This window comes from Malaclemys terrapin, chromosome 7 (genome assembly GCF_027887155.1).
Source record: "Malaclemys terrapin pileata isolate rMalTer1 chromosome 7, rMalTer1.hap1, whole genome shotgun sequence".
In the NCBI taxonomy this organism is placed as follows: Eukaryota; Metazoa; Chordata; order Testudines; family Emydidae; genus Malaclemys; species Malaclemys terrapin.
Window position 1 is genome coordinate 5,858,073 of NC_071511.1, and position 27,599 is coordinate 5,885,671.

Here is a 27,599-nt window from a genome sequence, read left to right on the forward strand (position 1 = left end):
TCCATTATGTACAAGGGTATAGTTTGGTTCAGTGGCTCTCAGCACCCCCACTATAAAAACTGTTCCAGCATCCCTGTCCTCCTCCTCCTCACATTTTTCAGCAAAACTCTATTGATCAGTGATCAATCCTGCTGACAAAAAAAATCATTGACTTCAAGTGGAGCAGTAGGCGCTCAGAATTGCTGAAAATCGGGGCCTTTGGACACATCTCCAGTTGGGGTATCTGGCTATTTCCAGCGTGGGTAGACAGACGCACGCTAGCTCTGCTCGAGGCAGTCTGCTAAAATAGCGGTGGATTGGGGGCAGCGGGTAGTGGCATAGGCTAGCTGACCCATACGTACCTAGGGTCTCCGAAGGGATTGTACTTGGGGGGCTAACTCAAGCTGCCGCCCCCACCCTCACAGCTATGCTGCTGTTTTTCTCATGCTAGTCCGATCAGAACTAATGCGTGTACATCTACCGGAGCTGGGAATTACACCTCCAGCCGCAATGGAGACGTACTCTAAGTGTGTAAAGACAGGAACCCATAATCGGAGGCACCTAAATTAGTGAGTGCTGTGGAAAATTTTGCCTTAAGTGAATACTGTGCAGTTTGGACAACAGAGATGGATGTGTACGTAGCTTATTTTACTGGTCCTACACTGCACACTAAGCCCAGGCTCTGACTCCGGTTTGAGCCCAAGCTCCCTTTCTGTGTACACACAAGTCTGCCTTGGGTCAAACACTCAGGACCCTACTAGGAGCTGCCTCTGACCCAGTCCAAGCCCTACAAAATGATGCGAGTCAGAAGATCTGTGTATGAACACGTTGGCATGGCTCTGACACCGGATCCAGTAACCCTAAACCCAGGTTTATAATGCAGTGTGGATGCTCAGGTGCAGGGTTGGAAACATTGAGTCCACGAGCCCAGATCCCATAAACTTGGGCTCACATTATGGGGCTAAACATAGCAGGGTAGATGTTCCAGCTGGAACATCTCTGAAACCCAGCGAAGGAGGTTGATCCGTGGTCTGAGAGTCGCTGATGCGGGGTTTTATTTTGCAGTGTAGTCCTACCCTGAGAGATGGCCCTTGGCCAAACAACTCTGCGCTAACTCTTCAAAGACCTGAGCCAAAGCCCACTGAGTTCAGTGGAAAGTTTCCCAGTGACGTCTTCACGCTTCAGGTTCTGACTGCCCATATCTGTGGGCAATAGGGAGCTCTGAATACACAACAAGCCAGGAAAAAGTCACGTACCCATCTTTCTCCCGGCAGCATCCAGGTCGTGTTTGTAATAGCCCAGAACAGCCCTAGAAGGAAATATGGGCCCTCTGTTCTGCACCGTCATTATATCCTGTGTAGTCATGTGCCAACTGCTGAAGACCACACTGCTGCACGCACATCACTACGTGCAGAATTTTCCCACGTGTCCCATGGTCCAAGCTATTTAACTTCAAATAATAATACCTCGTAATGACCTCGGGTCGCACTGATGCGGACAGCATTACCGGCACCATTTCCCCAGTGCATTAGCTACTGACATATTTTCAGTCAACACGAGGCTTGCACTTTTTCCTTCCTTCTTCACCCTCCAGGACAAAGTGATATCTAGGTTACATGAGCAAGTTGGTGTATGAAAGTGTAAAGGCGTCTGTGTGTCCAGGGAAGCGTGACTGACATGCTGAGGAACTAAGATGGGATCAATTAAAGCAGAGGGTGACCTAATTTAGCTGACATCACACTTTTCTAATGATGAAGTATTTGTACTACGGTAGTGCCTAGAGGCCCCAACTAAGACTATGGTTTTGTTATGCTTGGTGCTGTACAAACACATAGTAAGAGACAGCCCCTGTCCGGAAGAATTGACCATCTAAATAGGCAAGACAGAGAAAATGACTTGCTACAGGGATTTGGTAGCAGGGCTCCCTTAAAACAGAAAATATCTTGGTATGACTCTATATTCAAATACATCATCGATAACGTACTGTCCAGAGGCTAACATATGGTGCTTAGTATCAAAGAAATCATGCATGCAGCTAACCCACCTGCCTTACTGATGAAAAAGAATAGATGAATAGAGTTCCTTAAGTGTCTTTGCAACTAGGTTTACAACACTATTTCTTTAACAACCTAACAGTCACGATATGGGTTATATTTATGGTAAATGCCTGCATGCTCAGAGTCCATGATAATAGCCTATTCTTCTTTCTAAAGAACAGATCTATTACTATTTCTAATACTTCAGCAATGAGGAAGCAACTACTATAGTAGTCTAGGGTATTTACGGATAAATTTGCAACATGGGGAAAAAAATATGTGTAGGTTTCAAATCAAAGCCCAGGGATCCAGCTAGCTTGAAGGTCCTGCATTCTTCATCTCATCCATGGCCATTCCATTTCCGTGTTACTGCCCTTCATGGTTTCCTGCCATCGGCCACGCTGTTCAGTTGCTGTACGGGAATTCAGTGCTTTGGGAGACAAATATAACCTGGTGGATAAATGGCAACCATTGCTGGTTTGTTTCCTCCCGGCGGGTGGAATGAGGATTAGCTCTTTATGATGTCAGTATCCTATGCACCTACAGGTAAGCCCAACTGTGCAACGAATAAGCTGAAGCGACTACCTCGCTCTCTGAAATCACTTGATGAACCATCAGCATTTGCCAGCACAACTGCTAAATATCCTTTTGATCAAGTTCATGCCAATGTGCTGCAGAGACCAGCAAATGTCCAGCTCATGGGAAGAGGGGATACTAAAGAACTAGTAAAGCACAACTTGCTATATAAGAAAGAAAGGAAGAAAGAAAGAAGAGCTTAATGCATTTGTCAATTACAACCTTTGTGCCCAAGGATTCTTGCTCCCAACTGATTTCACTGCAGATGCAAGAACAAGTTACTGGCAGCCGCTGGTAGGGGTTAGAGTGAGAGGTTTGCTGCTCCTTGGAAGAAGGAAGGCAAAAATTCCTAATGTAGGAGCATGCAGGGGTCGGCAGCCTTTCAGAAACCTTTCATTTATCCGTGGTAATTTAAAGTTTCGCATGCCAGTAATACATTTTACATTTGCAGGGGCTGGCGGATGGAACCCCAGGCTGGCAGCAGGCTGAGCGGACTGGCGGCTGGGACCCCAGGCTGGCAGCAGACTGAGTGGCTCAGCCCGCCGCCAGTCTGGGGTTCCGTCCGCCGGCCCCTGCCAGCTGGGGTCCTGGCCGTCGGCCCCGCTCAGCCTGCTGCTGGCCTGGGGTTCCGTCCACCGGCCCCTGCCAGCTGGGGTCCTGGCCGTCGGCCCCGCTCAGCCCACTGCTGGCCTGGGGTTCGGTCCATCCAGGCAGGCAGCAGGCTGAGTGGGGCCGGCGGTGGGGACCCCAAGCCAGTAGCAGCGTGCCACAGTAAATCAGCTCGCGTGCCTCCTTTGGCACATGTGCCATAGGCTGCCGACCCCCGGGCTAGACTAAAAGAGAGTGTAGGACAAAGAGCATGTGTAGCTGATCAGCTCTGTTCCCAGCCACAGTTGTCCCAGTATGAGAAAGAAAATACGAGGGGAGCTAGGGAACAATACTTCATCTAAAAAAAACCCACCTAACTAAGAATCTACAATGTGTCCAAAACAAATTACATTATAAAACGGTTAATTTAAATGCCCTGTCATCAGAGGGCCAGATACTGAGCGTTGTCGCTCCAGTGACTTCAAGGGAACTAGAAGGTGAGGTTTAGCCCCACAAGGAATCACGCCTGGAAAAGTGCTGAATGTGGTGACGCTGATCCAGGAAAACACTTAAGCTTGTTTAAGCACTTCCATATTCCTCTTGAGTTCAGTGGGACTACTCACATGTTTCAACTTAAGCAGACGTTCAAGTGCTTTGCTAGATCGGGTCCAGAGTGCTCAGCGGAAAAGCTAGCCCGTAAGAAGCCTCTCTCTAAGGCTCGGTCTGTGCTATGAGGCTGCAGTTTGGGTTCTAAGTAGGACGGATATTAAATGCCATTAGCCAGATTCTGGCTGTACAGTAGCACAGTAGATAGCTAAGATTGTCTTCCTGAGACAAGAGGGCAAAAATACAAGATAAAAAGAAGCAACAAGTAACCACGCAGTAATCCTCAGTCAGAGCCTGGTGTGATGACTCGTTATTCAGGTACTCTGCAGCAGCCAATCCACAAGCCAGGACTGGGTCAGATGACCCCCAAGCAGCTATTTATTGCCACAGAAAGAGCAACAAATCCGTCTGTGCAGTGTCACCACTCAGCTGGGAACGCTCCTTCTGCCTCACGGTGTTACCGACAGCCTGGCTTCCAGCCTATTCCTGCTCCTGGCTCAGGTTTCCAGCCTGTTCTCACCAGCTGACCCGACGCCAGCATCCACTTACCCAAACTGACTCCACCCCAGCCTCGGTGAGTCACCCAGCAACCTCCTAACAACTAACACTATGTCTACACTACTGCGGTAAGTCAACCTACGCAACTCCAGATACCTGAACAACGTAGCCGGAGTCGACGTACCTTAAGCTGAGTTACCGCGGGGGGGTCGACGGGAGAAACTCTCCTGTCGACTTACCTTACTCTTCTCATTGGGGGTAGAGTACAGGGGTCAACTGGAGAGCAATCTGCTGTTGATTTGGCGGGTCTTCGCTAGACCCGCTAAATTGACCGCCGGTGGATCGATCTCAGAGCATCGATCTGGGCTGTAGTGTAGACCTGCCCTAAGCCTTGCTCTTTGGAAGCAGCGTAAGATGCTGGATCATTGACAGAATTTCAGTTAAATGAAGCCCATGGTCTGCAGGTGGATTTACCAGCAGATAATGCAGTTGAAAGGGAGAACAGGTGTCATAGTAACAGTCATTCATATTAACATAGTCACACTCAGACAAACTGCTTGGTTTTCTTAAGGAGCTTTTCAACAGAACATGAGCAAAGTGAAAACTACTACATGCCTTTGAATTGTGCTAAGGTCAATTCTATGCTGATTGTCTGAGTCGTGCCAAATGCCACAATCCCACCAATAATAAGATGTTCCGCAACGGTCTTTAAATGAGTATTTAAAAACTCTCAGAACATGTTTTCCCGTATTCCTGTTCACAAACAGATTCTTGGAAAAATAAATGGAAGTTTCAGAGTACTGTGACCCTACAAACCACGACACAATCAGAACTCTTTGGGGTTTGTGCGTGTGTGTACACAGCTCCTTTTCGCACAAGTGTCTCTTCTCATCTAATACAACAGGAGAAATCATTTTATCCTGTGATAAAATGAGTAATTTTATCTATATTCAAATAATGGTATGAAATTAACTTCTTCAACATTGTAAGTACTTTCAACTGCTCATACTCTCCAGATAAAATCAAACGAACACTATCATGATTTTGGGATTAAAAACAATGGTCATTTATTATGTATTAAACCAGTTTGTGTCTAAGAGTTAGATTTACTGTAACCACTTTAACTTTCAGTTCCTGATGTTTTTTCCTTCTGGGAATTTTCCAGGTTTATTTGTTTAAATCTAGAAAATACACAGTGTATAAGAACATGAAAATAGTGCCTCCAAAAATACACATGTCCACAAAACTTCACAAATTGAAAGGTTGCTACAGTAATTCTAATCCCTATAACAAAGCATCAAGGTAATCCTGGTCCAGCTACCACTTCCTACTTTTGGATTCTTAGTTGCAAAATTCAGCCCTTATTCAGGTCAGCAATTAAGCATGTGCTTGACTCCTAATGACGTCAACGAGGCCTTAAGTACATGCTTAAAGTTAAGCACATGCATTAAGTGTTTTGCTGAACTGGGCCCCTAAACTGTACGTGTCTGTGAGATGCTAAACAATATAATAACTGATGCTTAGTTTGTATAGGGCCATATTGTGACTGTGACCCCCTCCGGAATTAGTTGTTCCTGACATATTACTCTAAGCCTCCAAGGGACTCGCCCTTGGACTATAGCCGGCACTGAAAATCCTGGCCCTTTAAGCTCATGAAGACCACAGTGCTTTGAGCTGATGGTGTCAAGGTTTGAACCTAGGGCTCTAGTGAATCCAGATATTCCAGATCTGATCCCTATGCTATTAAACCAATCCTTGAGTATTTCAGGTAACGTGGCCAAGGTTTTGGAGGTGCTGGCACTTAGATTGACATGGACTGGAGATGCTGAAGGAAAAGGACCTCATGTCCAATACTTCTGTTCGGATCACTGAGGTGATGGTGAGATTTGACTCAGCTGTAAGTGGTGGTGGTTTGGGGTGATCTCTTCAGTTCTGGAAGACACTGAGAGGAAGCAAGTTTTGGTGGAGTCAACAACTGATGAGGCAGAAAGTGAGGAATGGGCAGAAGCAGGAGAGGAACATGGAACAAGGTACCCTCTGCAGATGAGTGATGCCCAAGACTGCATTTAAGGAGGCGAGGAAAGGGAAGAGGGCCCAACAACGGAAGCCTGAGGACATCATAGTGCAGGAGAGTAGCATTAGAGTTTCCCTGGCCCATACAAAGAAGGAATAGTTAGACAGGAAGAGTGAAACGGGAAGCTCAAGATGCTATAAACTCAACTGCACTTTACCATGTGATAAAGGTAGTTGTAGATTGAATCAAACACCAAACAGAAGACAAGGAGAGTTGAAGAGTTTAAATACAATTTTTAAAAAAAACCAACACAAACATTTGTATTTCATACACAGGTCTAAAGAATTCTACAGAGCTAATCCTGACCTAGGGGCCAAATTTACCAGCTTTTCTTTTTCTTTTAACCTACACCTGGAAGTTGGCTGTACATGGAGTCAGAAGGACTGAACAGCCACTAAGATAAGAGACAATCCATGCCCCAGAGAGCTCACAGTCGAAATGGGCAGAAAGTGGCTTTCGCAGAGGGAGAGGATATCTTAGGAGATTGTGAATAGAATATGGAGCCTCTCACTTTATTTGCTGCAACTTCTTATGGAAATATTATATGTTTTGTTAAGCCACCTACTTCTCAATGCGTCCCTGAGCACATACTATAATGCCACCCGTTATCTGGCAACGTTAAGGACCTTAGAACCTTATGTCTGTCTTTCCTTTGCTGCTACAATATTTTGTCTCCCCACATAAGAGTCCAGAGACTGATCATTATTATTTCTATAGTGGCCATGGAGGGAGGGAGGACATGACACTTTACAGAGCTGTAAAGTTCCCTGCTGTAAGGAGCTTACAGTCTGAACAGACGTCGAAGAGGCAAAGGATGGGGGAAGCAATGCAAAGGAAGAGGGAATGAGCAGTTCTGTTGAATATACATCTCGTCAGTTTCAAGGGTGTTTTTGTTACAGCAAAAGTAAGCGTAAAGGATCAGGCCGCACCTGGGTAACGTTGCTGTCAGAGCAAATACATTTTCTGAGGAATAGAGGAGAACGGCAGAGCTATAGTCAACCACATCTGCCTCTGGTTATCACTTGTGCTTCGGCAAGAGCTGACATACTAACTGCTAAGAACATTATCATTATCATGGCCCTGGAAACAGTGCCGTTCTCCAACCCATTTTCAGTTTGCTCCATGGGGGAGGCAGGTTTATCAGTCACTGTTTTCAAAGGACTCTAGTCACCAGAAATGTTACGCAGGCTTGGGCTACACTACACAGTTAGGTTGACGTAACGCCGCTTACGTCGACCTAATTATGTCAGTGTACACACTACAGCCTTGTCCGGCCAACGTAAGTGCCCTACTACACCGTCATAACAACTCCACCTTCAGGAGAGGCGTAGGGCTTATGTGGGTGTGGTTAGGGCCGGCAGTGTCTGTGCAGACACCGTGTTACCTGCAACAGCTGTTGGCTGCCTTGTCAGTTTCATGGTCCCTTGCTGGAGCCATGAAATGGATAAAAAGGCTGGGTAGCTGGAACTTGGCTGCTCCTGTCTTCCCACTCCCAGCCGGGCTGCTGCCTGGAGACTCCCCACTCAAGGAGCCGAGAAGCAGCCCAGATGGTTGTCCCCCACTGCCAGCTGGGAACGGGGAACCGAGAACCGGCCGGGGAAGGAAGCAACTGGGCTCCTGGCAGGGAGCTGCGCGGAGGGCTCTCAGCACCCACTCCCCAATACCCCTCACCTCCTGGTGAGGATGCACACCACCGACAGAAGGAGCGTAGTGTAAATATCAGCCACCGCAGTAACAGAGATCGACTTAGGGTGTAGCGCAGACATGCCCATAAACCCAGATTTTGAAAAGGTATTTAGGTGTTGCTGCACTCAGCATTGCAGTACCGGAGTCTCATTTTCAAAATTAGGGCATCTATTTGGATGCTCAGAAACATCTAGTCACCTATTCTCAGTTGAAATCAATGAGTTTTAGGTGCCTAGATGCTTTTTGAAAATCCCACTAGGCACCTAAAATACTTTTAAAAATCTGGCCCTAAATCCCCTTTGAACATTTCTGTTGGCTAAAGTCTTTTGATAATAACGATGGATAAACAAGGAGACCTGCTGGCAAAAATCACACAGTAGATCATGTTTAAAATGATAATACTCTTCTAGAGTTATCTCAAATACAAGCCAAATTCAAGACTAACTTATACCCCACTGCCAGGCAGCTCTGTGACTGTCACAACTGAAACCAAGGGGATAGCATTGGGTAAAATAACTTTCACTGGACCCTTTGTGTTTTCTAATCAGAAGAGAAGTGAGCAGGTTGTGAAGCCTGTGATAAGTAATTTCTTCATTATACTGATCTCATATCAATGTACAGCTGTGCTATCTATTAGGGTATACTAATGCAATCATTTATTTTCTTGAGAAACCATACACCCTGGTTATTTACCCTCTAATCACTGTATGCCATTACTTTGAAGTGCTCAGTTTTAATAGGATTGTTTGCAGTGTTGATGTAGCCTCATGATTTAGCAAACCAAAGTGTAGATTATTGGCGGGCTTTTGATAAATTGTACGCAGCCAATCAGATGTTGTTTTGCAAATGCAGTTATAGGACTCAAGGCCTGGATTGGTCTGCCCACGTGGATCGAATGGCAGAATGATGCCACAGTTTCTCCTGCAAGTATTTGACATAACCCCCATTAAAATCACTGAGTACAATACTCATGCAGTGAGGGTATAAGAGACCCACCTCAATAAATACAGAGATATTACTAGTAGGTACCCTATGATTTGCTTACTCTTTCAAAGAACTGGCTTTCACAACTCTAGTGCTCAATTCGCCACGACCTCTGTGTAAGAAACTCACATCAGTTTCAGTGGGGATTCTATACTCAGGAGGGTGAAATTCTGATCCCATTGAAGTCAGTGGGAAAACTCCCATTGACTTCAACCGGATCAGGATTTCACCCAGATGGTTTTTGGATACATGGATTCAAAGTTCTGAGTGTACGGATTCTTGGTGAGCTAGTTTTTAGAAGTGTGCGAATGTTTCCCTTCACCGTTTGCATGTACATAAAAAGTTGTTCTTTCTCAGCCAACTTAATTATGCACCTGAATGTTAAGAAAGTATTAGTATCCCCAGTCACAGTCTTTATATGTTTGTGTCCTAAAAGCAGGTCTATCAGATGGATGATGATTCCCCCAGTGCTTGAACACTAAATGTTCTTGAATAAAGAAGGCGTTTCAAAGGTACCACATGGTTTTGTGATTCTTTTGTTCCCCCGGAATGTACATTACAAAGGTAATGCTTGGGGCATTTACACCTGCCATGCCATATGATAATGGTAGGATTTCACACACAGCTTTACAAATTTTATATATAAAATCTCTATCGGCTACATCCTGAAATGTTTAGGCCAGATAAAACTCCCCCAGCTGATTTCATAAAAGGTAACTACAAAATCTGCCTGAGTAAGGGCTGCAGGACTAAATATGAATAAAATGAACAGTCTAAGTTCTGCTGTTTTACATAATACATTTCAGTCAATCATGCAAGAACACTATCCAATTAAATACTTGCATGAAATGACTCATCTGTACTTCATAGTCACAGTGAGAGGTCTTATTATTGCAAAAGTAACTAAATGTATGTCTTTCTAAATATAGTTTATATTACTTAGTATGAATGACTGATTTCCTTAGAGAAGCACTAAGTAAATAATACTGATTTTTAAAAAACTGTTGACAGAAGATATAATCTTACATTACCTATTCAGAAAGTCTTGCCATCTTATAGCATTAAGTGTATTATTGTAGTTTAGCATAAGACTCAAGAAATCATTATACAAATTCATTTCTGATTACATTCTACTTGTCTTTAATTTTCACTGTTCGATGTTAACATTCAACATTGTAAATGTATGCAAGATTTATATAAAATTAAATAACAATATTGGAAAAATAAATACACTTTATTACATAAATACATAAATCCATACGGCTGAAAAGTTTCAGCTAATACTACACTCTTGTTTCAAAAGTGACCAAAAATATGGTAGTGACACTCCATCGGAACAGATGAAGTATGAACAGCTACCGAATGACGTCTGCAATCAATGTCAGAACTAGAAGCAAGTGAGGCGATACAATAATAAAAATTGGACTCTCCCTACTACCTACTGTAGTAGCGCATGGTAATATGAAAACGAGGGATACATATATATTTTTTATATTTTTCAGGAGAGACAAAACTTTGGTTCCTTGTTGAGCCCACAGATTATCATCCAGGTCCTCAAATACAGCTCTGGAATCACTTACGGCAGAGCTCGGGCAAATAACAGATAAAAGATACTTGACATGAAAAATCAAGACCCTACATAGGAACAATAGTGGCTCAGTTCTGAAAATCTTTCTCCAGCGGGAACGTTGCAAGAGAAAGGACGGTAGGAGCGAGTGACGCTACTACTGAATACTTTGGTCACAAGATTCTCCACTGAAGAGTTAGAGCAAACATTAATTAGCATAAGACTAAGAACACAGTTTACGGCTGCATGCACCCAGTGCTGCAAGATTGATTCTGCACACCTGACCCAGCTCATTGACCCCTGGTATCAGTGGGAGGCTTGGCTGGGGAAGGAATGCAGGATGGAGTCCTGTCTATCAAACACTGGGGGGCAGATTTAGCTGTGGTGTAAGTGGGCACAACGCCACTGAAATTGACAGTTTTGCCAGAGCTGCGTACAGCCCTATGGTCTGTTCCCGAAGAGACGTGGTGATGATGCCAAATGCTGGATTACACCAGAAAACCAACAGAACAGTCTATCCATCTCCTTTGGGTCTTGCAAACAGTCAAGCACATGAACTAGAAGTTAGCAGCAATTTTCAGTACGTAGTTGTGGGACAAAACAACTGCATCGGGTATTGAGTAGTGCTCAGCTCATTCACTGTTAGCACCAACTATCAGTATAAAAGTGATACATTAGCACCTCACATTAAATATTTCAGATCTGTCCCTTGTAATGATGAAGCACCGTATAAATACTATTCAGCAATGTTATGGCTATCACATAATTCACTGAGGTATGAAAAAAATATTAGAAATGTTACCAAAAGCATCCACAGAAACTACAGTGACGTTAAACTCCAGCAATGTGACTTTTAAAACCATAGTGTTTAAGGAAGTCAATATATTACAAAAAGGCCTCTTTTTTTTTTTTTTTTTTGATAAAGTGCTTTCAAGTCAAATCACCTTTAAAAAACCTTCAGCTACGTTATAACAAAATATACAATACATTTTGACACGTGTTTGCATGTCATTTTAAAATGGTCACATCAAATGGTTTTCATTTTATTAAGCCAGCGTCCCAAGTCCCACACTCACTTCAGTGTAAGAGCGCCTGTTAGCAACCAGCCAGGAGCACTAGAATTCCACCTGTCCTCAGGCGGAGAGGGCCTTTTATACAGGAAGTCAGTATTATTCTGTGGAGTTCACCTTGCAGAGCAGAAAGACCCCAGGCTGGGCAGGGTAGAGTTTTAAGCTACGGGACGCTATATAATGGTCCAGATCATCCCCTGCATTAGAGCTGAAGCTGTGGGTGGATCACTCCAGTGCAGGAGAATCGTCCCAGTGGCACAGAGCCACCATAACCACTCCTATTCCACTCCCCTCCCAGAGGTCGGAGAGGAAAGGTGACCTAAAGTAAGGGGGCTTCCCTACTTCCTGTTGATCCCTGGCTGCCATGATAGTCCCACGGGCAGCTAGTGTAATTTAGAGCAGTGGTTGGGGATCGGACCAAGGATCAGAGAAATATGCGAGGGTAGCTTAAAGCCACTTTAAGCATGGCCCCTCATCAGTTGCACTATATGCTCCACAGCTGAGAATAAAGGACATTATATGTATAAACAGACATCTACATACGCCTCTACCCGGATATAACGCTGTCCTTGGGAGCCAAAAAATCTTACCGCGTTATAGGTGAAACTGCGTTATATCGAACTTGCTTTGATCCGCCGGAGTACACAGCCCCGCCCCCCCGGAGCGCTGCTTTACCACGTTATATCCGAATTCGTGTTATATCGGGTGGCGTAATATCAGGGTAGAGGTGTATATAGAAATACATATACATGTATATATGCATTATACTAATGTAGGAATGTGCATGTGTTTTCTGTGTGGTGTGTATATATTTATAAATATATACACACTTATAAACACACATACTTGCGAATGAGGGCAACGTAGCACCAAAATCCTCCCGTAACTACAATTTTTTTGGCAGAGAAAATGCAAACATGTGCACTAAGAAGTGCACAATAAAATATTAACATAAAATATAATCAAAACTTTCATTTAAATTTAAATGTACTGCTTAAAATGCCAGGTTTTAATTTGCATGCAAAGAACTCAGTCATAACCAAGACTCGTAATGCATAGTGCTTGCAATGTAATAAAATGTACAAAGTTGGTTATCTAGCAGAAAGTGCCTTTTAAATTAAAGGAGTTTACCTTGCTAATGTAAGCCCTTCCTGAATGTGTCACGCTGAATATATTGTAAATAATCTTCTTTAAGTGCAGTTTTATGACACAAAATATTAACACCTTGGCTTTAAGCATATTAGATTTGTTGGTATGGAACATCTATAAAAAGAGTCACAAAGAGAAATATGTTATGGTCGTACCGAGCTCCACGGACCAGCATTCCAGGCAGCATCTCTAGGACAGTCCTGCATATTGCACTGCTCGCGGTCTGGTGGTTTGTCGAGAATTTCACAGCTCAGATCGGGAAACCTTTCACCGTTAGAGCGCTGGCACACCACAAGCCTTGTTCTTGTTCCTGCCCCACATGACTTTGTGCACTAGAGAAAGGAAATCAACAGAGAACGGAGTTATAATATTAGTAATTTGCAGATGGAGCATTGTCTGAGCCAACCCCCATTGAAACCAATGAGAGTCTTTCCACGGACTTCAGGGTCGGGTGAGACAGGCCCCAGAAGAGGGTGTTGGTGTTTTTTTAACTTTTCAGAAGGGACCAGAGATTTTGGGGGCCACTATTTTTGGGTGCTCAGGATAAGACACATTAAACGGGAACAATCTTTAGAAAGTGCTAAACACCAGCCCAGTGCTTTTGAAGAGGTCTGAAGCTGGACACTAAACTCACTAGAGCAGGTTGACATAATTCATATGAGTAGCTTTTCTCTCAAAAAATGGCCTTTTTTAAAGAGAGTTTTCAAAATCTGTCATTGTCTGGAAAAGTTTCTGCGACAGACTTAATTGAAAACGTTATCAGACACTTTACAGAACTGTTTCAGCTCCCAAGAACTCGCTTTTCAGTAAACAAAACATTTTGCTAACCATTGTCAGTATTTTTTTCTTTCATTTTTCAACTCCCCGCCATGCCCCCCCAACTGAAAACTTTGGCTTATGTCTTGAGAGATAGGAAAAGGGTCACTTGGCTCTCACCTCTCCCCAGCTGCCATAAGCCCACTGAGGACAAGGGCCAGATTCACATGATCTCTGCTCAACAGGTTTTGCTTTCTCATCACAGTTACTTGCAGTATATCCGTTTTCATCCTGGCACACCACAGCCCGCCGCTGGAATCCCCCAGCGCACGTACTAGAGCACTGCAAAACACAATCACCCACGCTGCCATAAAGTCCAGTTATTGCTTAGCGTCCACTGGCTCTCCCAAAGGGCCATGAGAACACTCAGCTCTGGGAGTGCGCTCGTGCAACAGGAAGTGAAACCCCCACCTCCCGCCAAAGGAGCTAGAGTTAATAGACAAATATAAAGTCTATGGCATTAGCATAACTAACATCCTTTTACCTTTGCAGCATTGGTGCCGACTCCGGGGGTCCTCCGGGGCTGGAGCACCCACAGAAAAAACAACAGTGGGTGCTTAGCACCCATTGGTAGCTCCACCGATCAGCTCCTCCTCCTCCCTCCCAGCGCCCTCCGCCTGCCACAAATCAATTTTGTGGTGTGCAGGAGGCACTGGGAGGGGGAGAGGCGGAGTGAGGGCAGGCACACTTGGGGGAGGGGGAAAAGAGGTGGGGGCCTGGGGCGGAACGGGGGGTCGAACACCCCCAGCGAAATGAGGAAGCTGGCACCTGTGCTTTGCAGTCTCCGTAAATCAAGCAGAAAAGCCTGTTGTTACCAACATCAAATCCCCCATGACGCTTTAGGCCCCAACTCAGCGAAGGAATTATGCATGGGCATAACTTTAAGCGCCTGAGCCATTCCATTGACTTCACTCAGATATTTAAAACTCCTCCCACACCTCATCACCTTGCTGAAGCGGGACCTTAGCAATGCACTGTTTCAAATCTGCGTTCACAGGGTGTGTTTAGAAAAAAAATAAGACAGTCTCAATTGTGGTTGGTCGCTAGCCCTTAGCAAGGAGCAGAGCGGCGCTGCCCCAGGAGAAGACCAGGAACCACATGGGGACTCAAAGGCACCATCTGATCCCTAGTTAGTCCTTGGCCTCAAGGGAAGTAACATTGCCAGCCCTCTGCCCGGCAGGTTACTTACCCTGCCGTGCCCTCTGGTGCTTTGAAGGAGCAGCGCTAAGGATCCACCCGTATGCATGGGCAAAGGAATAGAAGGCCCATATGGGTAGTGAGTGCAGGGGAGTGAGGTAGTACCTAGTTGCACATCTGTGCAGGGGGAACACAGGATTCATAATTTGGCCTGAAGTGAAACTTACAGCACCCCATGGGCCGATTCTCCACTGGTTGCCCCCTGGTATGTGCGCAGGGCCAGCGTTCTGGTTTGGGTTTCTCCCCGGGTGGGGTTTCGGTGGATGCTCCGGGTATGAGAAAGAGTGGATTGGCCTGCTGGAGTCATGGGTGTTCTGACAGGAAGACACAGAGCAATCCTGGTCCGTTGCCGGGAGATCGTCTGGATCGCATTCACTTCTATCGACCACCTGGTCGCTGTAATTCAAGCAGACCACCTGCCGCGTTGCCTTACCTTGGCCGCACGTCACTGAACACTGCATTGACAAGTGGAAAAGAAGACACTCATTTCCAGCCTGGAGAGATGCTTTTTAAAATGAAACCACTTGCTAATAAAAAGAAGTTGAACCATCTCAACTTCCTTGCCCTTCACCTGGATGACAGAGTACATGAGAAATATATGAACTAAACTGAAGGAACGGGCCATATAGATTATATTGTGGTAAGAACTGGATTTGCTTACAGAACTCCACTCCAGGGCTTTCCATTGTCCACACGGTGTTACGGAGCATACTTCTGTCGCTGAAGGCTTAGGGAGGTGAAAACAGGCGGCTTCATCGGCCACTGAGCCCTGATCATCACGACAGCTGACATATCTCATCCTAGTACCTTTCCCACATGTCATTGAGCACTAGGAAAGATCAGCAAGTAGTTTAGTGAGAAGTCATCTCCTGTCGCGCAATGTCACAGACTTTGGGATAAAAATCAAAACCAACGATAACGAAAAACGTGTCATCTTATAAAACGTAACCATTGACCACACACTTACGGGTGTCCAAGATCCAAATCTCCACTGTGTCCTGTGAACGCTGGGCATAGATCTTTTCGTTTCTGGAGCAGCTGGATGGAGAGGACATGCTGCTATTTCACAGTCCTAGCAAACAAACATATGAGAGGAAATGAAAAATATTGGATTATTGATTTGCAGATGCTCCAGGTAAGTAATCTCCCCAATGTAGTTAAGAAAGAAGGAAAAATATACGGTGCCCTACAATCTGTTATTTACAAACTCTTCACTTCAATAGAAGCAGGTTCTGCTCTTAGGTCCTCATGACAGAGCTGCAAAATTTGAAATCAATACATTGTGGGGGGGGGGGGGGGCAGGGGAAGAGGGGAACTGAATTGCATCTAGCTTTTGATTTGCCAATATCCTCAAAACTACCAAACCTCACAATCATAGGTCATCTGCATTTATGATGATGAACTTCCAAAGAAAGGAGTTTTGGGGACAAGAGTAGAGATTGTCACCAAGAAGGCAATAGGCGTTCCAACTCCTAACAGTTTTTGATGGCCATTGGGCTCCTAACACCCTTAAGCACTACTGAAAAATACCAGCCAAACTAATTTTTTTAATCACATAAAAAAATTGGACCTGGAGCAAATGTACTGATCATAAGTCACGCTGGTTTTGGAAAGAATGAGGCAAATTTTTAACCTTGCTCAAATATGTTCCAAATAAGGAACTGTCTGGTCAATGTCTTATGCCTCTTTCAATCAGGCTTTCACAAAGCAGTGTGAGCGAGAAGACGGAGCACTGAACTGGTGGTACTCAGGAGCCATGGGTTCCATTCCTGTGTCTGCCACTGGCCTGCTGAGTGACCTTGGGCAAGTCACGTCACCTCCCTATGCCTCAGTTTCCCCAACTGTGATCTAGAAATCTATTCACTGATTGATGTCCAAAAACTGAACCCCCTTGTATTGGCGGATGAAATGCTGAAATCTCTGCCAAACATACCTTGACTGAAACAGAGTCCCGAGTGTATTAAATGTAATAAATAATCCAAAATAACTGGAACAGAACATGGAGATGGAATGTGACCTTTACATATTGCCCATGATGAAAAATGCTTCCGTTTTGCAAACTTTACATAATTGTAGCATATACTGTATTCTGTACCTTTGCAGAACTTTTCCTATCTAATGGCATCCAGATACCACCCACACTGTGACACACAGAGAAGCTGGATTTGGATGTAGGGCTAGACTGCGATTCTATCCTTCTGAACCGGAAGCGTGATAAACTGATGATTGCACAATAGCAGGAGTTCTGAGAGCCAGAACTGGTGAGGTCAGGCAGGAGCCATCAGTATAATCCGAGCTGCTTCTTGTCTTACCTTCCTTAACATCTTTGGAATTAACAGAAAAGGAAGGAAAGCCTACATCTAAAACTACAAATGGTAGATGTGCAGGATTTATCAACACATGAAAGGTCAGGGTCATGAACCAATCCATGGGATATAAAGCGGGAATAATTGAAGCTAAAGTTACCATGCCAAATTTGGTGCATCACATGTATTTGTAATAATTTCTGAGATACAGGATCAGATGACAACCTCTTTTCTTTTTTGGTATGAGGAAATAAGGGGAATACAAGCCCTTTCCCACAAATTCTTGAGGTACCCAGTCTGTCGCTTCTGGATTGATTACGTCACCTCCCTCTTGATGCATAGTGCTCTCATGAGACTAGTTACTAAAAAGGAACTGGAAGGGAGGCAGAGATTGAAATTGAATGGTGTAACCATCCTCAATACGTGAAGAATCCACTGTCACCCAACCTTCTTGAAAAAAAGACAGATGGGAACCAAAGCGAGGGAGGAAAAGGTATAGATCCTTGTAGATTAGTCCAAGATCCTTGACTGTGGCATCAAATCTGATGCTTTTGCATATGTCCTGATTGTGAGTTTACCAAAGAGGATGACGGACCAGTTGTCCTCTTTTGATATCTCAATCTCATCTAGGATTGGTCAGAAGATCTCTGTTGATAAAAGTATCAGAAAAGTGTTCCTCTATCTCAAGGAAGAAGGATGAGGACTAAATTGCTTCCTTCTAAATACTAATATGTCTATAAACTCAGTGATCTAATAGTGGATCTTGAGCCTTTCAAGAGGACACTCATCCATTGTAGTACTAAACAAACTGTCCATCGAATGGCAAATCTTCAATGGTTGCCTGTACTTCCTTAGGCAAACCTGATGCAGACAACTGTGATGCACATTTCATAGTAATAGCTGTAGCCACTGGACAGACCAGTATCAGCAGTGTCCAGTGCAACCTGCAGTGTGGTTTTAGCAATTAAGTGACCTTCTTCGCAGATTGATCTAAATTCATTTGTAATTTCTACAGGTATCTTGTTCTTAAAATCAAACAGAATGGCCCATTGAAGAGTATCATATTTAGACAGCATGGCTTGATAATTAGCTATCCTAACTTGTAAACACTGAGGAATAAATTTTCCGTCCAAAGATGTCTAGTCTCCTTGATTCTCTTTCTTTGGGCGTTGACTTTCCTATTTGTTTTGATTTTGCATTTGCAACAGTAACAACAAGTGAAGATGGAGTAGGAGAAGTATAAAAATACTCTAAACCCTTGGACAGTACTGGATATCTATGATCAGCACACTGTGAAGTAGTGGCAACTGAGACAGGAGTCACCCAAAGATCTTTTGCCAGATCTAAAATTCCTTCATTTATAGGTAGTGTGACTCTCCTCTGTGGGCAGGTTATGTATACAGTAACTAGAGTTCTTCGAGATGTTTTGTCCGATGGGATCTCCATGTCAGGATGTGTGTGCACCTGCATGCTCTTGAGTGGAGATTTTTTTGTTGTTGTTGTCAGCAGTGCCCTATGCATCCTTGTAGTCTGGTAGGAGAGTATGCAAGGAGGGGAAGACCCTCCGCTGCTCCGTTTTCTATTCATGGAGCCCAGAGGCAAAGACAGCGGAGAAGAAGGGTGGGTAGTGGAGCACCCACAGGGACAAAACATCTCACAAAACTCCTCCTGTTTCTCTACAGGTAAGTCACTGCTCCTTCTTCTTCGAGTTATTGTCCCTATGGGCGACACGTAGCCTGCCCACACTCACCAGCCACCGCAGCTTGCCGTGCGCACCCGGGGACTGGGGACAGTGCCCTGCTGGCCAAGAGCTGGCACGCAGTGGGGGCCTGTGCTGATGGAGCAGCAGGGGGGGCAGCCAGCCCTGCACGCTGCAGCTTTGCCTCGTCACCAGCCTTTTACACCCACCCCTATTGTCGGCCACTGGACCCACTCACTCACTGCGAGAACGGATCCAGCCAGTAGCAGGACCCGCCAGTACTGATGGTGAAGGGGGACAGAAAATATGGGACAATTTGCCTGTTTTTAAGAAAAAGTTGGGACACCTGCAGGAGGGCTTAAATACAGGACTGTCCCTTTAAAAACGGGACATCTGGTCACCCTAGGCATGCTCCCTGGTATAGAATTGACACTAGGAAGCCCACTGCGGCTTCGACATCAAAAACAGAGCACGTGACAACTACAACAAGGCTGCACAGATCCATTTCATGGCCTACGTACACGTTCAGTCCTCACCAGATCTGGCAAAAATGCACACTGGAACGCCCTGCCCGCCGCCAGGTTTGCTAACAGAGAGCATTGGAGCAGAAAGGGCGCGGCCTATAAGCTCTGCTGCTCTTGCCGGAGATCTGCCGCAAACCACTCAAGTTTGGCCACCGACGGTCCGTCTCCACTGCAATTAAAACCCCGGGGCTGGTCCATGCCAGCTGACACAGGCTCACGGGGCTGTTTAACTGCGCTGTAGACAGTCAGGCTCAAACTGGAACCCGGGCTCTAGGACCCTGTGAGATGGAAGGGCCCCCGAACATTTGCACCTCAATGGAAGAGCCCCACAGCTCAAGCCCCGTGAGCCGAGTCAGCTGGCACAGGCCAGCCGGAAGCGTCTAACTGCAGAGTAGACGTTATACCTTCAGCTGGTATAAATTAGCATTGTGCCACTGAAGTCAGTAAAGCTACGTTGATTTGCACCAGCTGAGGAGATAGAATTATAGACTACCAGGGTTGGAAGGGACCTCAGGAGGTCATCTAGTCCAACCCCCTGCTCAAAGCAGAACCAATCCCCAGACAGATTTTTACCCCAGTTCCCTAAATGGCCCCCTCAAGGATTGAACTCACAACCCTGGGTTTAGCAGGCCAATGCTCAAACCACTGAGCTATCCCTCCCCTGGGCCCAGGGATCTTCAAAAGAGCAGATCTTGGTATTGATTTACTAAGCCAGGAACAATTAATAAAGAGGAAAGACATGTTTATTTTATCACTCCTGAAAGAGGTAATGCCAGGATGGGAACAACAGATGGAGAGAAGTGTAACATTTACCTGTGTGTCCGTCGGCCGCGTGGCAGCGTTACACTCATTGTCATCCACTACTGATACATAGGCACCGACGACACATTTCACTGCTCTCATTTGGTAGCCCTGCCCACATGTCATTGTGCACTGGGAGGGGGAAAAATAAGAAAGACTGAATAAAGATTTGACCTGGACAATATTAAGCGGGGTAGTGTATTCGAAGCCTATCATTGCTTTCATAACATCCACCAAAAGTAAAAAAGCCTTTTTCTTCTACTTCGATCATTTCAACTTAAAAGTAGGTCAAACTTAATTCACTGCTTCCGTCGGAATCCTGCATGCTTCATTTATCGTCTTCAAATATGGATGTATGAGTGTTTAAATGATTTCCCATTCTGTGGGATATGAATTTAGTATAATCCCTGTCACATTGCTTTGCATGCAGGCTGTGCAAACTTCCAGTAACATACCATGATCATGAATGAAAGGCATTATGCCGATCAGTAATTTGTGTGGTCTAGCTAACTTAAAAAAAAAAAAAAAAATTAAATAACTAAATCATAAAAGTTACAGCTGCAATGGAAATCAAGACGACAGAATTCTCTGGAAGAAATTAGCACAGATTGCTTATTTTCCCCTCTGTGGAAATAAATTTGAAACACAACAAAAACTAAGGCAAGATTTTGAAAAAGGGCTGCGGAAAGTCAATGGGCGCTGAATTTATGAAAATCAGGCCACTTCTTATTAAAAGGAGGTAATATTGCCTAGTGGATAGAGCACTGGCCTGGGATTCAGGGCATCTGGGCTCCAGTTCCAGCTCAGCTGTTGGATGACCTTGAGCAAGTCACGTCAGCCCTCTGTGCCTCAGTTTCCCCATCTGTAAACTGAGGGTAGCGATACTAACCTCCTTTGTATAGTGCTTGGGCGAGGTGCTGAGTGCCCTCAAGTCCCAAGTGGGCTCTCAGCACTGTACCAGAGCGGGTATTGCTATTATTTAGGTGCCTAAATATGGACTTCATAGTCTAAGCTTGGAAACCCATTTTTGAAAATCTTGGCCAATCTATGATAAACACAAATGAAATTTCGCATGGTCCTGCTACTGCTGTCAGACCATTCATACCAGGAGCAGAAGGAAACAGAGTCTCTTACATTACCTGTCCCCAGGGTCCTACTTGCCATGCTGCACATTCCTGTTGCTGACAGGTCTGCACAGAATTGGGCTTACTCTCCGGATCACAAAACCTGTCGTTCAATCGATCTTCTCCAAACTGGCACCACGTCTGGCGATGTTTGTGCCCTTTCCCACAGGTTACCAAGCACTGCAAGGAGCAAATCACAGACTCGGGGTCAGATCCTTAGCTGGTGTCAATGGAACTATGGTGATGGACAGCAGTTGAGAATCTGCCCGTGATATTAAAATCAGACCAGAAACCACCACAATTGTTTGCTTAGAGGCGTGTCTTTAACTAAGAGGAGTTGGTTCATAGCACCAACTGGAGCTTAAAGAGAACTATGGGGGTCAAAACAAACATACAGGGAGGGTTGAAAATAACATCAAGTCAAAGAACATGGAGTAATATCAGGATTATTATTAATCACCCTGTTTGGGTAAATCCATGTAATTAAGGATGTACAGTGCAACTCATACAGGATTTACTGGGCTGGATTCTGATGTAAACCTGGTGTAACTCCACTAACTTCAGTGGGGCTAGTTCAGCTTTACAGCAGTGTAACTTTTCCTCTGTGTTGCTAACATTCTTGTTATTGGCTCCCTAGAACAGGGGTCGGCAACCTTTCAGAAGTGGGGTGCCGAGTCTTCATTTCTTCACTCTAATTTAAGGTTTCACATGCCAGTCATACATTTTAACGTTTTTAGAAGGTCTTTTTCTAAGTCTATAATATATAAAAAAACTATTGCTGTATGTAAAGTAAATAAGGTTTTTAAAATGTATAAGAAGCTTCATTTAAAATTAAATTAAAATGCAGAGCCCCCCGGACCGGTGGCCAGGACCTGGGCAGTGTGAGTGCCACTGAAAATCAGCTCGCGTGCCGCCTTCGGCGCCCATGCCATAGGTTGCCTACCCCTGCCCTAGAACTTCTTAAGAAGTGCCAGAAAGCAAAGGATCAAATTACGGATGCTGTAGCGTGAGGGTCAAAATGGGAGGTGTGCCGGGGATAAAGGGTGCAGAAGCCCTTGCCTCCAAACCAATGCAGTGCAGAAGGCAGCCATGATCTGTCTCCAGGGACTGAGGAGTCTGGAAGGCCACAGCCAAGCACTAGCCGGGCCTCAATGGGGACAGGAGTACTGGCAACATCTCTGCAAAGATGTAGCAAAGTGCTCCTCTTTCCATGTTCCTGCCAGCCCAAAGGCATCACAACCCCAGGGGCTGATGCTCTCTCTTCCTGCAACACAGCTCATGTTCTTAGGCTCCGGAGTTGGACCAAAGACCAAAGTGGGATTTTTCCTCTGTCATCTCATTTCTTTGACTCCTGAAATAATATGCCCCGTGGAGAAGTGAGCCCTGTTTAGACGAGCTACTGGGGTTTGCATTTGTGGAGCTAGGGGGCAGGCATACCCATCTCCATGAGCCCCGTCAAAGGCGACAAAGCACCCATGGAGCTGGAGTAATGCCTCATTTCCCTATTGTAGGCACATGCTTTCCAGACAGAAAAATGGCCAGTGGAGCTGGAGGCTTAGGACCAAGGACACTGCTTCCCCACTCCTCCCTTTATCCTGGCTCCCAACTTTTCTTCTGTGCGGGGGTGAAGAGAGTGCCCCCAGAACAGAGTGCTGATACCCCCACCGGGCATAGGACTCTGTGATATCTTTCACTCCTTTTCCACAGCAGAACCCCAGTGGTTCCAACGTGCCCCCTCTAAGGGAAAGAATCTGGTCTTTAGTAGCCATTCATCAGTCATGGGTAAAGACAGGCACATCAGTGCAGGCTGACTACTAAGTGCAGTGTTGCTGTACCCAGGTTGGTCCCAGGATATGAGAGACACAAGGTGGATGAGGGAGTATCTTTTATTGGCCCAACACCTGTTGGTGAAAGAGACAAGCTTTCAAGCTCCATGGAACTCTCCCTTTTTTGGTTTTAAAACAGTAGACACTTACTTCTGACCAGTCACCTGTTTTCCACTGTGGACACAAGAAGTCACTACAGCGCTGTACAATGAGCTTCTCCTGCTGGCTGCATTTACTGTCATCCAGTACATCATTGAGGGTGTTAACGCAGATGGCTCGTCGTCTCCTTGTGCCACCACCACAACTTTTAGAGCACTGAAAGAAAGAAAAACTCAGTCAACACACATAGGAATTGTACTCTGGGCCAGGCCAATAGTCTATGTAGGCCTGTAACCTGGACTAGATGTGCAGAAGGAGATGCAAGAAACCCCATAAAGAACAACTGTACAAGTGTCCCCATAGGGCAAGTTTCTTCCTAAGCCCAGGCAGCTGATGGCTGGTTTTGACCAGAAGTACAAAAGTTTGTTTCCCTTATATATATATATTTTTTAAAATCTTACCAAGCACAATAATATCTTGTGGCAATGAGTTCCACAGGTTTCATTATGGGTTGTGCCAAAAAGGAGTTCCGTTATTAGTTTTAAATTTGTTGCCTTTCGATTTCATTCAACTGGTGTCTTTTTGTACTTGTATCATGAGAAATGGTAAATAGCAGTGGCCCGGTTTAACTTCTCAATACCAAAAATTGTTTTTGGGGCTTTGGAACTGTGCTCCGGCTCCGCTCTAGCTCCAGACAAAAACCTGCAGCTCCACAGCTGCTCCGCGCTCCAGCTCTGGGCTCCGCTCCAAAGCCCTGGTTGTTTTACATCCTCTACCATTTATACCAAGGTGCCTTTACACCACTCGGGCGCTTTACGTGGCCTCAAGATGTGTCAGTGCCAAAGCCGTGTAAAGGGGCCTCAGTGGAAACGAAGATCAAGATACATAGTATTTTAAAAAGTCAAGTGATTTATACTGCAGTCATGAAACAGAATCTTGTCTTTATTTCAGTCTGCATGCTAAGGCCACACACAAACTCTTTATGATAGCAGCTGTATGTGCAGAGAAAGGTCAAGATCTGTTTTACAGACATCGGAGGAATGCAGAAAGCAATGGCGGATGCGTTACTGGGCAGCTTTGGACCCAGAGAACATGCTGAAAAATCAGCAGAAACGTCACTGTTTCCCAGTTCCATGTGCTATTTATAGCTACCAGTTTCACGGACTAGCTCCTCCTGATGACGGCTCCATGCAGGACTGACCCCGACTGCAGAGTACATCTAATGCACTATTCCAGTAGAGGGCTTCAAAGCAGCAGCAGAAGACTGCAGGATACTTTCCAAAGCCACTTTTATTACTAGGTTAGGCTGACCAAGTGCCTCCCCTACCTAAACATTTGACTGGGAGCTGCCAAGAATACACAGGCTGGAGATTTTTACCGGAAACAAGGCAAATTTCACCACTCAGGTGACATACTTACATCAGACCAGGCTGAATACCGCCATCCTCCTACGTTACAGTCTCCAAAGCATTTTTCCCTAGTATTTGGCTTGGTTTGGCCACTGCAGAATCGGTCGTCGACTTTCTCGGTCTTCCCTTCCGACCTACTGTACTTTGTGCAGTAGACTTCTAGCGTTCGGTATCCCAGCCCGCACTGCGCAGTGCATTCGCTCTTTCTAGCAATATGCCACCTGGGCACAAACCCCACCCCCCAAAAAACACCATCAGTAACTTGGCCAGTTTTATGCTGTCTAAAATAGTAAGCCTGGAAGAGCATGGCGAATGCACCTGGTTTTGAGAGGAAAAGCAGAAGCAGAAAGGGTTGCTGACTTTTAGTATCCTATGTGTATAATGCAGTTAGTATCATGTTACATAAATAAGGAATGTACGTACTTTAATTATATAGATTTTTAACTCATTACAACACCACCCAAAGCTTTGCATCTTCAAAGTGCTGTCTAAAACATTAGCTAATTACTCCTTGCATCACTCCTTTTTACGGATAGGGAAACCAAGGCAGTGAGTTTAAGTGACCTACCCAAGGTCACAGATAGAGTCAGTGGCAGAGCAAGGATTAGAATTCAGGGGTTCCTGGCTTCTAGGCCTGTGTTCAGACCCCTAGACTATGCCTCACCCTCAGAAAACCAAAAGCTTTCCAAAAACATGGCATCAAATGTATTAGATTTGTATGGGCATGAAGCGTACGTCAAATGTAATTCCATGGAGCAGAATGCTTTAGCAACACTTTCAGCCCTCTGAAGTGGAATCGAGTGATTTGTGCACTGGTACAAGATAAAGGATACAAAGAAAGTTCTATCAGGGATTAAAAAGTGCTGGCTCTCAGATGGTGGGACTTTGGTCCTGGCGTTTGCCAGGGGGGCTTCTACTGCCCGCAGGCAGTGATGCCAAAATTAAGGCCATTTAACGGAGAACCTCAGGGCTTTTGTCCACCTTTCGGTTCTTGAACACATTTTCCTATCCACAGCCACATCCTCGTGCTTTAGTCACCTTTCCTACCCTGAAGCTAAGAGATTAGACACCCTCCTTTAAGACTGAAATGGAGAAGGCAAGAATGCAATGTGTGGGGCATTCTCTCCAGAATCCTCCAGAATCACCTCCATGCTGTCCCCAGGCTGGAGAGCTAAGATTCAGCTGTTGCTGCTGAACCTGGATTTTTCCCATGTGGTTGCATTAAATTGATGTCCACATATATATGGTGCAGTTTTCATAAGGCACCAGAGGTCTGATTTTCACAGTTCCCGTGGACGTTAGCTGGAGCTGTGGGTGCTCCTTGCTTCTGAAAAAAAAAACAGGCTCCAGACATGCTTTCCGATGTTTCGATACCTGCCTCATGACTAGAATAGATCTGTGCAGGTGACGGGAGACTTTAATTCACCCCATTGGGATTCCTCACTCCAGAATCTGGGACTAACACGTTTTCTGCTGTCAGGACTTGATATAAATATTAAATTATATTGCAGAGTGCTGGATGGGGGGCAGAAAAAGCACAGTTCAGTTGACGGGCCACTGGCCTGGGAAATTGGAGCCCTGAGTTCTCTTCTTGGCTCTGCCACTGATCTGCTAGGTGACCCTGGGGAAACCCATTCACCTTTGTGTCCCAGCCTTTGGATTTATCTTGCAAAGTCTTTGGGGGCAAAGTTAGTCTCTTAATGTGCCATTAATACAGATCCTAGCACAATGGGCCCCAGACCAATAATAAATAATAATAATAATTAAATGCTTGTTTAGTCCTAAAGGCTTACTTTCACATTTGGTCGCGAGCAGTTGTGTTTATTCTCCCATCAATGTACTGAGGATACATGCAAGTAATTGACATTAATGCGATCTACACAGCCAGATTGCCCAGGCGTCAGAGAGGGACTAGGCCCCAAGGCACTGAACAGGGTAGAATCCTGCCTTTGCAGAGATGCACCTGCATATCTAGGAGCAGAAGTTGGCCTTTCATACTCTTTTGAGGGTGTTCTCCATGTTCCTCTTAAACATCCCCCATCTGCACTCCCACCCGCTACACATACACACACTCTTCTGGGTTTTATCCATGCCCCCCACCCTAAAGATCATCCAATGCAGACACCATTTTTCCAAGCGAGGACTGCTAAACTGGTCTGCCTGCATCACTGCCTCTTCACCAGTTGTCCCCGACCCTATCGGAGGTGCTTGTGGTTACTTCACTACAATTGCAGACTGGCAGAATATGACATGGTAAATGGGGCTTGATTACATGAGGTCCTGAGAGCCCACTTGGGACTTGAATGCACTCAGCACCTCGCCCAAGCACCTTGCAGAATTAGGTCCATGGGAATTAATTAATGTCCACTGAAGTCAATGGAACGAGTCCCATTGACTTCAACAGGCATCGGATCAGAGCCCAAATTATAGCCTCGTATAGAAAATGCAGAGCTCCTCAACTTGGCCACAAGGCCAAACTCCAGCAGAGTAGCTAGGAGAATAAAATAAAGATCTGGAGTCAGTAGGTCCCGATTTACAGGTCAGTCTCAAATCTGTTATCGCTTTCCTAACTTTTAGTGTTCCCCCCTCTGGAGCTTCCAAGCTGTTGAAATGGCAACTGAGTAACCTTTCAGCTGTTATCATGACAATCTGAGAGGACCATCACATTCCCAGTTGGAATCTAGATAAAAACTAAACTAGCCCAGCAGCCACTTAACCCCCTCTCTGCCCACACTTTAGTTCAAACGTTCACAATTTAGTGGTAGAATCTCTGTCCATAGAGGTTTTTAAGGCCCGGCTTGACAAAGCCCTGGCTGGGATGATTTAATTGGGGTTGGTCCTGCTTTGAGAAGAGGGTTGGACTAGATGACCTCCTGAGGTCTCTTCCAACCCTAATCTTCTAGGATTCTATGAAAAGTGTAAAAGTTAAACAGCTCTAGAAATAATGGTTCTTTCAGAAAGTTTTTTCCCCCAAAAAATCTTTCG

At 45.1% G+C, this 27,599-nt stretch overlaps 1 protein-coding gene across 2 annotated transcripts in view; it reads right to left on the reverse strand.

The window, feature by feature from the left end:
* ADAMTS9 (ADAM metallopeptidase with thrombospondin type 1 motif 9) overlaps positions 1 to 27,599 on the reverse strand; it is a 143,934-nt gene that overhangs the window by 49,914 nt on the left and 66,421 nt on the right. For both annotated transcript variants that reach the window (XM_054034437.1, XM_054034436.1), the window contains exons 20-28: positions 24,625 to 24,835; positions 23,257 to 23,421; positions 21,296 to 21,460; positions 20,169 to 20,288; positions 15,794 to 15,898; positions 15,488 to 15,655; positions 14,994 to 15,281; positions 13,750 to 13,911; positions 12,969 to 13,145 (exon numbers count right to left, since the gene is read on the reverse strand). In XM_054034437.1, the coding sequence (XP_053890412.1) occupies positions 12,969 to 13,145; positions 13,750 to 13,911; positions 14,994 to 15,281; positions 15,488 to 15,655; positions 15,794 to 15,898; positions 20,169 to 20,288; positions 21,296 to 21,460; positions 23,257 to 23,421; positions 24,625 to 24,835 (1,561 nt within the window). The remainder of the gene's footprint in view (positions 1 to 12,968; positions 13,146 to 13,749; positions 13,912 to 14,993; positions 15,282 to 15,487; positions 15,656 to 15,793; positions 15,899 to 20,168; positions 20,289 to 21,295; positions 21,461 to 23,256; positions 23,422 to 24,624; positions 24,836 to 27,599) is intronic.